This window comes from Ylistrum balloti, unplaced genomic scaffold (assembly GCF_031769215.1).
Source record: "Ylistrum balloti isolate Yb309-2 unplaced genomic scaffold, AGI_CSIRO_Ybal_v1 Utg371794, whole genome shotgun sequence".
NCBI lineage: Eukaryota > Metazoa > Mollusca > Bivalvia > Pectinida > Pectinidae > Ylistrum > Ylistrum balloti.
The window spans coordinates 73,082-87,805 of NW_026782895.1; the positions used below are offsets into that span (position 1 = coordinate 73,082).

Below are 14,724 nucleotides of genomic sequence, written 5' to 3' on the forward strand. Positions count from 1 at the left end.
ATATCGTGAACACACACATTAAAATTGTATGGCCATAAGTTTCACATTGGAAGTTGTCTATTGATATTTGGAAACATAAAAGTGTTTTTGTCACAGGTACATATAATACCTGGCAAAGACTTTTGTACTTCAGGTATAATAATCGTCGGATTATTTTATTGATAAAAAACATATCAGTACTGTTAATGTTTCACCTCAGCCCTGTCTGTCAAGACGTCGACATGGTGACTTACACACATACAGGTGTACTTACATCCAGTAAAAAAACATGCATGTCAATCATGCAAGAAAACATCGAAATTCATGCATGTGTTTTAAACTTGGTAAGTACCCAGAACAGCACAAGTGTGTGGTGACATGTACATTTTACAAACACCAATCTGGATACTAGATCAGTCAACTGAAAGTGGATAAGTACAAAGTTTTGCATGAATGTTTTTTTTTTCATGAAGTTCTTGCTCTTATAAAAGCTGAAATACCTAATTGGTTTTTAAGAATATACCTGCCATTGAAAATTGCAGATCATTAAATAGATTTTTAAAAATATATCAAAAACCATATTTCATTTGAAAAATGATAAGAATTTCTTCACCACGCAAGAGTGAATTTGTTAAACTAAAGCTATATTTCTTGACTGGAGTACATTTACGCCTTTCATGTCCTAATATTAGCTTCTTCTATATCATGCTCCACTGATTAAGTACAGGTGTAAATTGAGTCTCCTCATGCGTGAACAGGATTTTAAAGTATATCTCAAAAAACCCATTAAGATGCTAGCACTGTCCCTGTAGGATACATGAGGGACCCCACTAAGGGTGGCAGACATTTTAATATTTTCTGATGTCTTTCAACAAAATCATTGTGAAGCACTCAGCCAGAATGCTAGACTTGAGAGATAGAGCATTATTTCCCGCCTATTTCATGATATTACTGTAAAATGAAACATGTCAATATTTCAGTCAAAATTTAGATATCGGAGATGAATATCAACACTTGAATTCTACACCAAATTTTAATCCGTTTTAAACCACATCATAACTGAACACAACATAATAAGGAATAGTTACATTTATCATTGACTATTAATTATGCAATGAAATCAAATTTCACATACCACAGCATAAGCAACAAGCTTCAAAAAGTTCACATGCATGTTCTCTTACTTCATGTCCAAATAATGTTTGTAATTAAAGAGTTCAATATGCTCAATCTTTCAAGAAGTAAGACTAAGGCTAAAGCAGTCACTTGCTTAACAAATATATATAATATAAACAACACATTTCTGTATAAAGGCTTCTTACAGTATATTGTGAAACTTCATATCAATCTAATTATATTTGGACCACACTGAAGTTCACCAAATCCCTGAAGTTTTCTATGTACAGTATAGATACTGAAACTCAACATGTACAGTATAGATACTGAAACTCACCATGTACAGTATAGATACTGAAACTCACCATGTAAAGCACAGATGAATGAAACTCACCATGTAAAGCACAGATGAATGAAACTCATCATGTAAATTACAGAATTTTAAAAGTATACAAACCACTGAAATATTACTTAGAAATAACATAGTGAAGCTTACCATGTAAATTACAGAGCATTGCAACTCACTATGAAACACAGACCACTAAATCTCACTACACAGTGTTCTAATTAAATTGCATGTATATGCAAGAACAATTCAACCTAAGGATTACGAAAAAACAACACTAAGTCAATGGGTTCATTAAGCACTACACCACTGATAGCCCTCAAAACATCCTCACCTGTGTGAAACAATATGGGCAGACCTTAGCTTCCATGGATGACAAGGCATCAAAACCTGCTTCAAGATGTCCTACTCTAACAGGAAACCCAAAGTATGAAACTACAGGGTCCTGTCGACATTGTCCACATAGTACAATGACAGCATCTGTAAATATCCTCCCACCATACCTTGTTAACTTGGCTATACAGGTAAAACAAACAACACTCTGCAAACAGCAGACACCATAATTATGTGGCCAATGACATCCTAGTTAGCCCCAAGTCCCTACCACAAACAAACCAATATTGATCTTGGGGATAAACCCTCTCCAATCAGTTGGATCATTGCATGTTCTGGCCATTGGTCAAGAGGCTAGTATCAGTCACTTTGTTTGCAGTGTCCAAGCCAACAGTGTCAATAAATCTTGTACACATATGTAACAGGTGCTTAAGTCTTTGTGTACCTATATATACCTGCCCCTTCCCACTTCCCTCCTTGTGGTAATTTTCAGTCACCTGACCAAAGATGCGTCAACAATATACCAGGAATACAGAGAACATAGAGTCCACTAGGGTTAGAATCATATGAGTTTTTATTACAATTCAGTGGTGAACGAATTCTTCTACTTACATCTGAAACCAACAATGATGCTGCAGACAGAAGAATTTGAGATAGATATAAGATTTAAACTCTATTCCAGGGGTGCAAATTTCTGATCTCCAGGAAGCATGGCCAGATTTTGAATAATGGTTATAGACGATGACTGGCAGAAAATTGTTGTTGCCTTCTCATCATAGACAAATGTTATTAAACTAAAATATTAGGAAGGTTGCTAGGTTACTCCTCCTGATTTATTTCAATAAATCATGATTAACAACACTGCATTCTTTCATACATGAAATCTAAGCTTTAGGTTCTGAGAAGGCTTCAGTGTTTATTTAAACATAGGTGCTATCACATTATTTACACAAAGTAGCACCATGGTACTCTATGTTTTCTACACTCACACCACGGGTCATAAATTCCAAATCATACACAGACCGCATGACAACTAAACACAGGAAAATGTTGAAGAAGTTCTATACATCAGAATAAATGCTGGTCATGTGATGTGAAAAAAATCAATGGAAACAAACATGTTTAAGGTACGCGAGATGTTTGCATGATGATTTTCAACTCGATCACAAAATGAGACTTCGAGCTCCCTTTAACAAAGATGTCATTGATATTAGTGTTACAGCTGTATAACTGTGTAGCTAGTCTGATGTCAAATGAGGCAAGTTACAGGAAAAAACATGTGTCCCAAATTCCCAATTATAAGTTATAGTGCTTTACAAAATCAGAAAAAGAACAAGGAACGTTTTTATTTTGTGGTATCTGTTTTACAAAGAACAATATAGACAGTATTATTTGTGAGGAAAAACACTGTGACTGCAAGACCATACTTCCACTGACCTCAATACATACATATACATGTACATTAAATATGATAAATACAAGTTTCTAAAAAGTAAGGGAAACAATTCAACATCAGACTTTTGTAAAAACATTTTTTTTAAAGTAAAAGTTCTGTGTATGAAAAAAATCTTGTTATATATTTACAATGATATATAAGTACTGAACACTATAGTAATATAACTATTTCTTAGAGTGTAAAATATATAACAGATGTTCCTATTCTTAAGGTTTTGCCTTTTTCTGTCAGTCTGACCTATGACCTGTTTAGTTTAAATGAAGAATGTGCTCAATCATCATGCCCTGTTTTCCATCAATGTCTAAGTGTCAAGTCTCGAAATCATGATAAATGTCTCACCTATAGATAGTGTTCCAATTGGTGAGAGCAAAGCTGTCCTTGTTATAGATATAAAATTCACATTGTTTACAATGTATGTGGTTTTTACATTTGATTTAACAATTCAAAACATGTAATTGTATCAAATGTTATCTTGATAAAATTCTTCTAACTGTTTGATGGCGATAAAAATCAAAAACAAAACAAACAGAAAGAAATAAAAATATCAAGAAGAGATTCTGTTTTTACTCCAGCTGATTTGAGTTCATATACATTTTAACTCCAAGTAAAATTAAGAGCAAAACCAAACCTATGAGAGAAGTCTACTATCAACCTGTGTGTGTTTGCAGGAATCAATTAGCTATAAAAGAAGTCTACCCTCAACCTGTATGTACAAACAGGCATCAATTCAGCTATGAGAGAAGTCTACTATCAACCTGTGTGTGTTTGCAGGAATCAATTAGCTATAAAAGAAGTCTACCCTCAACCTGTATGTACAAACAGGCATCAATTCAGCTATGAGAGAAGTCTACTATCAACCTGTGTGTGTTTGCAGGAATCAATTAGCTATAAAAGAAGTCTACCCTCAACCTGTATGTACAAACAGGCATCAATTTAGCTATAAAAGAAGTCTACCCTCAACCTGTGTGTGTTTGCAGGAATCAATTCAGCTATGAGAGAAGTCTACTATCAACCTGTGTGTACGTGCAGGCATCAATTAACTATAAAAGAAGTCTACCCTCAACCTGTATGTACAAACAGGCATCAATTTAGCTATAAAAGAAGTCTACCCTCAACCTGTGTGTGTTTGCAGGAATCAATTCAGCTATGAGAGAAGTCTACTATCAAACTGTGTGTACGTGCAGGCATCAAATAGCTATAAAAGAAGTCTACCCTCAACCTGTGTGAGTCAAGATATGTCTCCATAACAATCAACAACTACTCACTACCCACAGAAACATCACAAAACTCATTAGAATGTTAATCCCAGTAAAACAGGGTTATTTGACATCTTTTCAGAGATATGGTGTCAAATCAAGAAAAAATATTCCTTCAGAAAAACAGGCAAAACTTTTGCCAAATCACATTCTTTATAGCTAGAAGTCCAGTTTAATAAAAGAAAATTATTAAACTATCATATTAAATTTCAAGTACATGTGACTCTTAAACCTGTACACACTTTTGAATAGTGATAAGCTTAAGATCAATTCTACATTACTCAAAAATACATATCTATCTTAAATCGTTTTAATTTTCTTTTAGATTTTTCTACTTCATTATTTATAGGTCATACACAATATTAATTTCTCAGACTGAAGCTTTAAATTAATTTTTTCTTCTAAGGCAGACACTCAGATTTTTTTTAAATACCAGATAAGGTAACATATAAATCCATAACTTTTTTGACATATAAACCTTGAGTCGCCATTTTTAAAGTGATTATTACCTAAAGTGCATTATCAAAGTTCTGTACTGTAAATGATAGTAAATTAATACACAGTAATACAGTCACATTGGAAACTTTATCCACCACACATACAAGGTAAACACACAGTATTCCCAACACAAACAAAGTACCTGTTTTCCTCACGGTCTGGCATACAGGTATCATGTACAATGTCCAGTGTTCTGCAACTCCTGTGCACTTCAAGTTCAGCAAAGTAAGGTTCAATAAAACGAGCTGTGATCCTGTCACTTGGAAACGAGATGAACAGATACTGGACCAGCAATACCTTCACTGTCAGGAATATTTCTGGTAACCTTAGCAACGGTATAAACAGACAAAAGCCCCTTGCGACGATCTCATTAATACGGATATTTAGGCAATGTAAGAGCATGAAATATGACTTTTCATTAAATTGAGTGATTTCTTTGCGATCGATGGATCATCATTACATCTCAGTACATACAGGGTTAATGGACTAGGTCATAACCTGAAAGCATACCATAATGGATGTTCAGTGTTAATACAAGACCATCAAGACTTCATGCCATTTGTCTCCAAGACTTCAATTTTCTTGGTTGAGAAATCTGAATATCGATTTTCACCTTATCTTATAGATAATGTCTCATAGATTTTTGCTTTTTATCAATTTATTTAATATGAAGTTGACCTTCTGAAATAAAAAATCTTTTAGGTCAGGTAAAATGATAAAAAAGAAAATCAATGTAGATTGTTCTGTCTTCAGGATACCGATCGGTTTACATTAAGATCAGTATTTATGTGACATGCAAGCCAGATTTCATTCAATTAGAATCAGTAAGAAAGAAATGCTGCCATGTTATTAGCTCCAGGAGATAGCAAATAGATCAGGAATACTACTAGTAAGTGCAGAGGCAACTTTTATGGAATAATTCATCTAGGTTTTATATCTGCCATGTAACTCTTTTATATAGATATTCTGATTATACTTTCTACATCATCCTACTTATCAAATTCACTCCAATTTAATCAAGACATATACATTTATATAAAATTAAAGGAGTAGGGAGTGAAAATACTTTTTACATTGGGAGACATTATATTTATATAGCATGTATTTTCGTTTTGTTTTCCAATAATTTTCAATAGATCTGGTGTTTTTTTCAGTTGAGTTCAGACATAACATCACTCAAAAAATTCCCATCACTTGCAGATATTTTTTTTATTCTCAATTGTGCACAAGTCCGCAAGTAAGCATGTATCAGAGATTCAAATATATCTGAACTGCCAAAATCACTCTAAAGGAACTAAAAAGAAATCCTTTTATAAGGTTTATGGCATCCACCTTGTTCTCCTGGGTTTTTTTGGGGGAGACACAGAGTTGATTTGATTTTACATTAATAGCCAAAAGATTGAAATGGCAATTGCTGGTGAAGAAAACTGAATATCTAGAAATGGGTAGTCAATCAAGTGTCATGATTTGTTCATATCTCTCAATCATCCATGCAGTTCAGGGCACACCAGTAAGAAAAGTTCATTTGGTTGTTGTCATCCACAACTGACATTACATTACTGTAAAAGGCAATTATTGCAGTGAATTCCTTTTGATCTGGTTTGATTCCTTCAGAGTTTTTTTTCTAGAAAAAATATGAATATTTAGACTTGTATACATATGTCTATGGTTTTTGTGGCATTATTAGGTAAATTTCAAACTACTGTACTCCTGTCATTAGTAGCTTAGAATTTGATAGGTTTGCCAAATGATTGTAGTTGTAAGTCCCTTTAAGAGATATTGATCAGCCATTTTGTGTTTAGGTGATGGCAGCGGTCAGTGACCAGACTGACACTTGATCAGATGTAGATTGCTGTTTACTACTATGATATGGCCAGATGACCACTAGTTGTGTCCTCTTATCAATGCAGATGGTTATCAACTATTCAATACATTGGGACTCCGGTAAAACTGGCTTAATGGTCAGTTTATATCTAATTCAATCAATTACTACAGTCAATAGAGGACTGTCATACAATTCATTGCTGACCACATGACATGTCTAGTCATTACCAATCAACATAAATAAAAGATAAGTTCTAAAAATAAAGCAATATGTCACACAAAGTTTTGACTAGATTACCTTATCAAATAAAGCAATCTTTTCGCATTTTAATGAATTTACCTCTTGAGGATACAAATGTTGGTTGTGTAATTTCTGTCTGATTATCTGTATGTGACTCCATCTACATCTGTAAGGTTTGGTCTAATCAGTGATAATCATTACAGATGGATAACTAAATATCATTTTTATTAAACAATCTTGTATACTTAAGCTTGTAGTGAGACAATGCCTGATTCTTCATGAAAAATTTAAGAAGTAAAATAATTCTGTACTTCATCATTCATTGACCTTTAGTCTTTATTTTAAAAAAAAACATAAGTAAATTACTGTAAATTTGTTTGTTTCTAATCAACGATCCTATTTTTCAATGACTAATAAGCCAGGAATTTCTGTCATCAATCATAATTTACGTGTTTGTACTGCAGTATACATATAATTTTTAAGCATGTCAATTATCATTAGTTGTAAAGAATACTTATCAGTTGACTTTCATTATAATCAATTTTGAATAAACCTATATCAGTATCAGTTTTTTTGTAATTTCAACTGTAAAACGTTACTACCTTCAGATAAAGAGTGAAATATTGAAATATTCAGCAGAGTTTACGTAGTTGCACGCTGAAGCAAAAACACTTGAAATATTTATCAAATGAAAGGAACAGCAGCTTTGTACCTAGTCTCACTACCATGGTTAAATATGCACTGTCATGCCGGTACACATGTGTTAAGATTTGGTGTTAAGAATGTGTGTGTTACGGGAGCAATGAAATCCTATATTCTCATTTCGATATCGATCGTCTGTATTTACATGCGTGTATGCGAGAAAATGTGCCTACGTACCTGCCGCTGCTTCTTAAATTTGATAAATGATTCTTGCAAGTTCTTCTTTCCTTCTTTTGATTTCATATCGCCAAAGTCAACTGTGAATACCTCGCCAGTCTTACGTTTTTCACCTGAGCCGATGTCCTTGTGCACCTGTCTGCCTTCATCGGAAGACAGGTCGGCCATGTTGACCATTGACCTCTACCCTTGTCGCGCTTGACATGCGTTTGTAATATTTCACACCATATTGATTCTGTCTAGTGAAGTATGACGGTATGTAAGAAGTTTTATATTGTTTCTCGTGGCATAATGAACATGAGGCAATGCCATCGTGTGACGTGCGAACATACGTTGTTTCACAAGCGCCTTGACGATTTCAAAACAAAACCTCACCCAACCGCACGTTGTAAAATAGATTTTGATTGGATACATTCGTCAAAAGTGTCCAATGGAATCAGCGGTCTTACGAGTTTTATTGCTATACAAAATCTAAAAATGAAGGCCTATAGTGCAATTATCCACAAGGAAAAAGGAGCTGTATAACTTGTATTCAAAAGTCATGTTGAAAATCACATATTTTTAAATAAAATGAAAAACATTTTTATGCTGAACTGTACAACAATTGAAAATGGGCAAACTAAAATGAGGAAATTGCACCTGTGTTTATAACATCTGTGCAGTAACAGTATACATGTATAGCAGAACTCCATACAATTAAAACGCGTAAAGAAACAATAACAGACCTATTCTGTGTTAGATCCAGCATTCTGTAGCGACTTGTATGAGCCAAGGGAGGCAAGGACTATAACTTTATTTGGAGACGTGTAATTACGCGCTAGGCACTGAAGAGGTGTTGACAGGCACTATACCGCCTGGGACACGGGGTGTCTGTCACATTCCAGTATCACATAGATCTACGTGTGAACAGGGTCTATAAACTCAAAGCTTCAGCCAATATAATGTCTGAACTCATTTATATCTTTTAAGATATGTATACAATACGTACCTTTATGGTACGATGTTGTATAGAACATGATCAGATGTTTCATCAGTGACGAAACACTTCCCGCCTTTAACTGATTATCCCCACTCCCATTCATGGTCCAGTGGTCAGATTATACCAACTCCCATGCATGGTCCAGTGGTCGGATTATACTCACTCTCATGGATGGTCCAGTTGGTCAGATTATCCCCACTCCCATTCATGGTCCAGTGGTCAGATTATCCCTACTCCCATTTATAGCCCAGTGGTCAGATTTTCCCCACTCCCATTCATGGTCCAGTGGTCAGATTATACCACTCCCATGCATGGTCCAGTTGTCGGATTATACTCACTCTCATGCATGGTCCAGTTGGTCAGATTATCCCCACTCCCATTCATGGTCCAGTGGTCAGATTATCCCTACTCCCATATAGCCCGATATAGCCCAGTGGTCAGATTTTCCCCACTCCCATTCATGGTCCAGTGGTCAGAGAACACGCAAAAGATTGCAATGAAATCATCCAACTATAAATATTCTATAACAAGACACATTTGTCGTGACAATGAACCGTGATCAATTCATCTTTAGTTTAAAACAGTATTTCTTCTACTTTAATGACGTCATCCCATTCGAACGTGACGATACAGAGATCATGTGGTGCGTGGCTGTACCAACGATCTGACACAAAAATAGAATCTATTGATTTTGTTCAATGATTCGTTTCATACACGCAGATATCTGTCTCCAAGCAACTTTGTCGAGAGCCAATCAATGGTGTAATTACTAGCCTCTGTAGCCACCCGACAAAGGCTTACAAAGGTAAAATTCTGTGTGATCGCCTGTCGTGCCTTTGCTGAGTCATTAACGCCATTTCCCTAATGGAAGTGGTCTCCCATGACTGCATATTCTAGACAAACATGTAGAACAGGTTTGCGCGGACGCTGTAGTGTAACAACACTTGCAGAGTCTAATTTGCTGCTTTCGGGACCCCTCCCTCTTGTGTAGTTCCACTAGGGATTTCCCCTTTCTTAATCATCAGGAAAACTCTCAATCCTAAAATACGTGTATTGTAATGCTACTTTATCACTCTGATAAAATCAGATAGCATCCATAACCACATGAACGCAATGATTTAATCGTTGACGTCTTCATTTGATTTTTATTTTGCAACATTTGGCTGACATGAGTTAATGGTGTGATATCGATTAAGAATCGAACTGTTTTCACTTGTTTTTTTATCAGAATCAGTCCCAAATATTCATTTATATCAAAAAAGTGAAACGAATCGTAATATTTTGTCTATTTGGATTTTGTAATGGTTATACATTCCAACTGAAACCGTGCTCAAACATTTCTAGATTCGCTAACGAAGTACCATCTAATGCAGGAAACACTCCCTATGATTAAAAGAATGACCCAATAATGTAGACATGCGGTAGATGGAGCTCTGTTATTGACAGGCATTCACATTGTTTACACTAAGTTCGAAATCATAACGGTAAGAGAGCCCCTTAGCCTTCCAAATCTGGACCATAACTTTAATAATGATAGCACGATATGCCTGTTAATGCATGCCATGCCTGTTTTCAACACTTCTCTGTCCCAAGAAACATTTTGACAATTTATTGATGGGCATACTAATTGGAGGGACTAGCACAAAACTCATTTCACCTTGTAAGAGAGAAAGTCACTGCTATATAGAGTAAGATTAATGACGACGGCCTTGATAAGTAGTCTGTTATTTAATCTATTTACATTATCTCCTGCTTGACATCAAGGATAACCTTAGCGATGAAGATGAAACGCAAAATGTTTTTTTCCCATAAAACCATGTAAATATATATATATATATATATATATGTATATGTGATACAAGAATCTTTGTTCCGCCTGCAATTTGATGATATGTTGTTTCGCCATCTTGAAGCACAGTTTACCAACTACCGCAATCGCCCCTGCTTTATGACACAAACAGCGTTTTGAAACTGAAGGTTTCATTTAATATCGAAGTTTTAACTGTTTCATTTTAAGGGTAAAAGTCGAGCAGTGACTACTTTGTCATAAAGAAAACGAGAACACCAATTGGTATACTGTGCGTCAGAATGGCGAGTAAAATACAACTGATCAAAGTGTGGGCGGGTATATTGTCATGTGCATCATCAATGGGACCTTTTTCATATCTTCATTCATATAAAACAAACATTTTGTATCTTTTTCAAACTCTCTTAATTCATAAGTGTTGTTAATTAATATTCAATTATATATGTTAGATATACTATGTAAGATTCCAAATAATTAGTGCCACGTGAAGGCGACTGACCACGAGTATCACGTGTTTGTATTACTAACGAGTCTGCAGTAGCTTTGATTCATTCTTATTTATGTCTTCACAAACAACAAGCACTTGTAAAATCATTTGCGTCTATCTTCGAATTATGTATATGTCAATCATATAGAACTGGATAATAGATTCCAAAAGCATGACAAAACACTTCTTACCCCTATATTATATATGATGGACACTGTAACACAAAGAAGGACAGTATTCTACTCGTGCCCTGTGCGGGACTTAAACTCACGTTCTACGGCACCAAATCGCTTCGGAAAGAAATTCCAGATTGCCTAACTATCACACCACCCTGATATAAAACTTTCACAAGATAAATTGATCCTACCTATTGATGTCACACCATCCTTTCAAGACATTCCACATCTCATCTCGTCTAATAGATTTCTTCAGGTTTTCTGCAAATGAAAATAAAAAAAATATAATTTGCGATATATGTCATATATATAGAAATTTATTCTATTTTCCCCTGAATAAAAATCGAGGTGTTGTGAATATTCCACAAATGTATATGCTTTTGTTATTTTAAATCATTTAAAATTTGCATAATTAAGTATATTCCAAATGCTAGATCATTTAGTCGGATTCTAAAATAACACAATAAAATCCAACGTTAACTTAAAAACTATGAAATTAGAGATTTACTATAATCTATAAGTTACTTTGAATATTTTTTATGAATGAAATTGATATTCCCTAAACCGAGGAATAACTGTTGATATTGATCAAACTTTGTTGTAGGTCCGTTACAATCGAGCAAATCATGTTTCTACACCAGTTATTATTGATCAAATTTCTTTCGATAGCAGTTTATATTTATCACAAAAGCATAAAGCATGTCATTACATTATCAAGATTGAAATGAAAACATTAAATTCAGATGACGTCACACTCTCATTAAAACTAAGCCAAAAAATAAAACGGGTTTGTAAATTACTAATTTACAGGCGTAGGGGTATAATACTGTGTTGCAGGAGTAAGGTATAATACTGTGTTACAGGAGTAGGGGTATAATACAGTGATACAGGAGTGGGGTATAATACTGTGATACAGGAGTAGGGGTATAATACTGTGATAAAGGAGTAGGGGTAGGATACTGTGTTACAGGAGTAGGGGTATAATACTGTGGTACAGGAGTAGGGGTATGATACTGTGATACCGGAGTAAGGGTATAATACTGTAGTACAGGAGTAGGGGTATAATACTGTGTTACAGGAGTAGGGGTATAATACTGTGATACAGGAGTAGGGGTATAATACTGTAGTACAGGAGTAGGGGTATAATACTGTGTTACAGGAGTAGGGGTATAATACTGTGGTACAGGAGTAGGGGTATAATACTGTGGTACAGGAGTATAACTTACAGTGTTGTACTGGAGTATAACTTACAGTGTGAATATAACTTACAGTGTGTTATAGGAGTATAACTTAGTGTGTTATGAGTATAACTTACAGTGTGTTACAGGAGTACTTACAGGAGTATAACTTACAGTGTGTTACAGGAGTATAACTTACAGGAGTATAACTTACAGTGTGTGTATACAGTGAGTAGGATAACTTACAGTGTGTTACAGGTGTAGGGGTATAATACAGTGTGTTACAGGAGTATAACTTACAGTGTGTTATAGGAGTATAACTTACAGTGTGGTACTGGAGTATAACTTACAGTGTGTTATAGGAGTATAACTTACAGTGTGTTATAGGAGTATAACTTACTGTGTGGTACAGGAGTATAACTTACAGTGTGTTACAGGAGTATAAGTTACAGGAGTATAACTTACAGTGTGTTACAGGAGTATAACTTACAGTGTGTTACAGGAGTATAACTTACAGTGTGTTATAGAAGTATAACTTATAGCGTGTTATAGGAGTATAACTTACTGTGTGTTACAGGAGTATAACTTACAGTGTATTACAGGAGTATAACTTACAGTGTGTTATAGGTGTATAACTTATAGCGTGTTATAGGAGTATAACTTACAGTGTGTTACAGGAGTATAACTTACAGTGTATTACAGGAGTATAACTTACAGTGTGTTATAGGAGTATAACTTACAGTGTTACAGGAGTATAACCTACAGTGTGTTACAGGAGTATAACTTACAGTGTGTTATAGGAGTATAACCTACAGTGTGTTACAGGAGTATAACTTACAATGTGTAATAGGAGTATAACTTACAGTGTGTTATAGGAGTACAGTGTGTGTATAACTTACAGTGTGTTACAGGAGTATAACTTACAGTGTGTTATAGGAGTATAACTTACAGTGTGGTACAGGAGTATAACTTAAAGTGTGGTACAGGAGTATAACTTACAGTGTTGTACTGGAGTATAACTTACAGTGTGTTATGGGAGTATAACTTACAGTGTGTTACAGGAGTATAACTTACAGTGTGTTACAGGAGTATAACTTACAGTGTGTTACAGGAGTATAACTTACAGTGTGTTATAGGAGTATAACTTACAGTGTGGTACAGGAGTATAACTTACAGTGTGTTATAGGAGTATAACTTACAGTGTGGTACTGGAGTATAACTTACAGTGTGTTATAGGAGTATAACTTACAGTGTGTTACAGGAGTATAACTTACAGTGGTGTGGAGTATAACTTACAGTGTGTGTGTATAACTTACAGTGTGAGGAGTATAACTTACAGTGTGTTACAGGAGTATAACTTACAGTGTGTTACAGGAGTATAACTTACAGTGTGTTACAGGAGTATAACTTACAGTGTGTTAGAGGAGTATAACTTACAGTGTGTTAGAGGAGTATAACTTACAGTGTGGTACAGGAGTATAACTTACAGTGTGTTACAGGAGTATAACTTACAGTGTGTTATAGGAGTATAACTTACAGTGTGTTATAGGAGTATAACTTACAGTGTGGTACAGGAGTATAACTTACAGTGTGGTACTGGAGTATAACTTACAGTGTGTTACAGGAGTATAACTTACTGTGTGTTATAGGGGTATAACTTACAGTGTTGTACTGGAGTATAACTTACAGTGTGTTATGGGAGTATAACTTACAGTGTATAACAGGAGTATAACTTACAGTGTGGTACTGGAGTATAACTTACAGTGTGTTACAGGAGTATAACTTACAGTGTGTTACAGGAGTATAACTTACAGTGTGTTACAGGAGTATAACTTACAGTGTATAACAGGAGTATAACTTACAGTGTGTTATAAGAGTATAACTTACAGTGTGTTATAGAAGTATAACTTACAGTGTGTTATAGGAGTATAACTTATAGCGTGTTATAGGAGTATAACTTACTGTGTGTTACAGGAGTATAACTTACAGTGTGTTACAGGAGTATAACTTACAGTGTGTTACAGGAGTATAACTTACAGTGTGTTACAGGAGTATAACTTACAGTGTATTACAGGAGTATAACTTACAGTGTGTTATAGGAGTATAACTTATAGCGTATTATAGGAGTATAACTTACAGTGTGTTACAGGAGTATAACTTACAGTGTGG

At 34.9% G+C, this 14,724-nt stretch overlaps 1 protein-coding gene across 1 annotated transcript in view; it reads right to left on the minus strand.

The window, feature by feature from the left end:
• LOC132563607 (otolith matrix protein OMM-64-like) overlaps nucleotides 1-8,105 on the minus strand; it is a 55,904-nt gene extending 47,799 nt beyond the window's left edge. Inside the window, exon 1 of the mRNA XM_060228347.1 lies at nucleotides 7,929-8,105. Coding sequence (XP_060084330.1) covers nucleotides 7,929-8,105 — 177 coding nt within the window. The remainder of the gene's footprint in view (nucleotides 1-7,928) is intronic.
• Nucleotides 8,106-14,724: the final 6,619 nt, after the last annotated feature.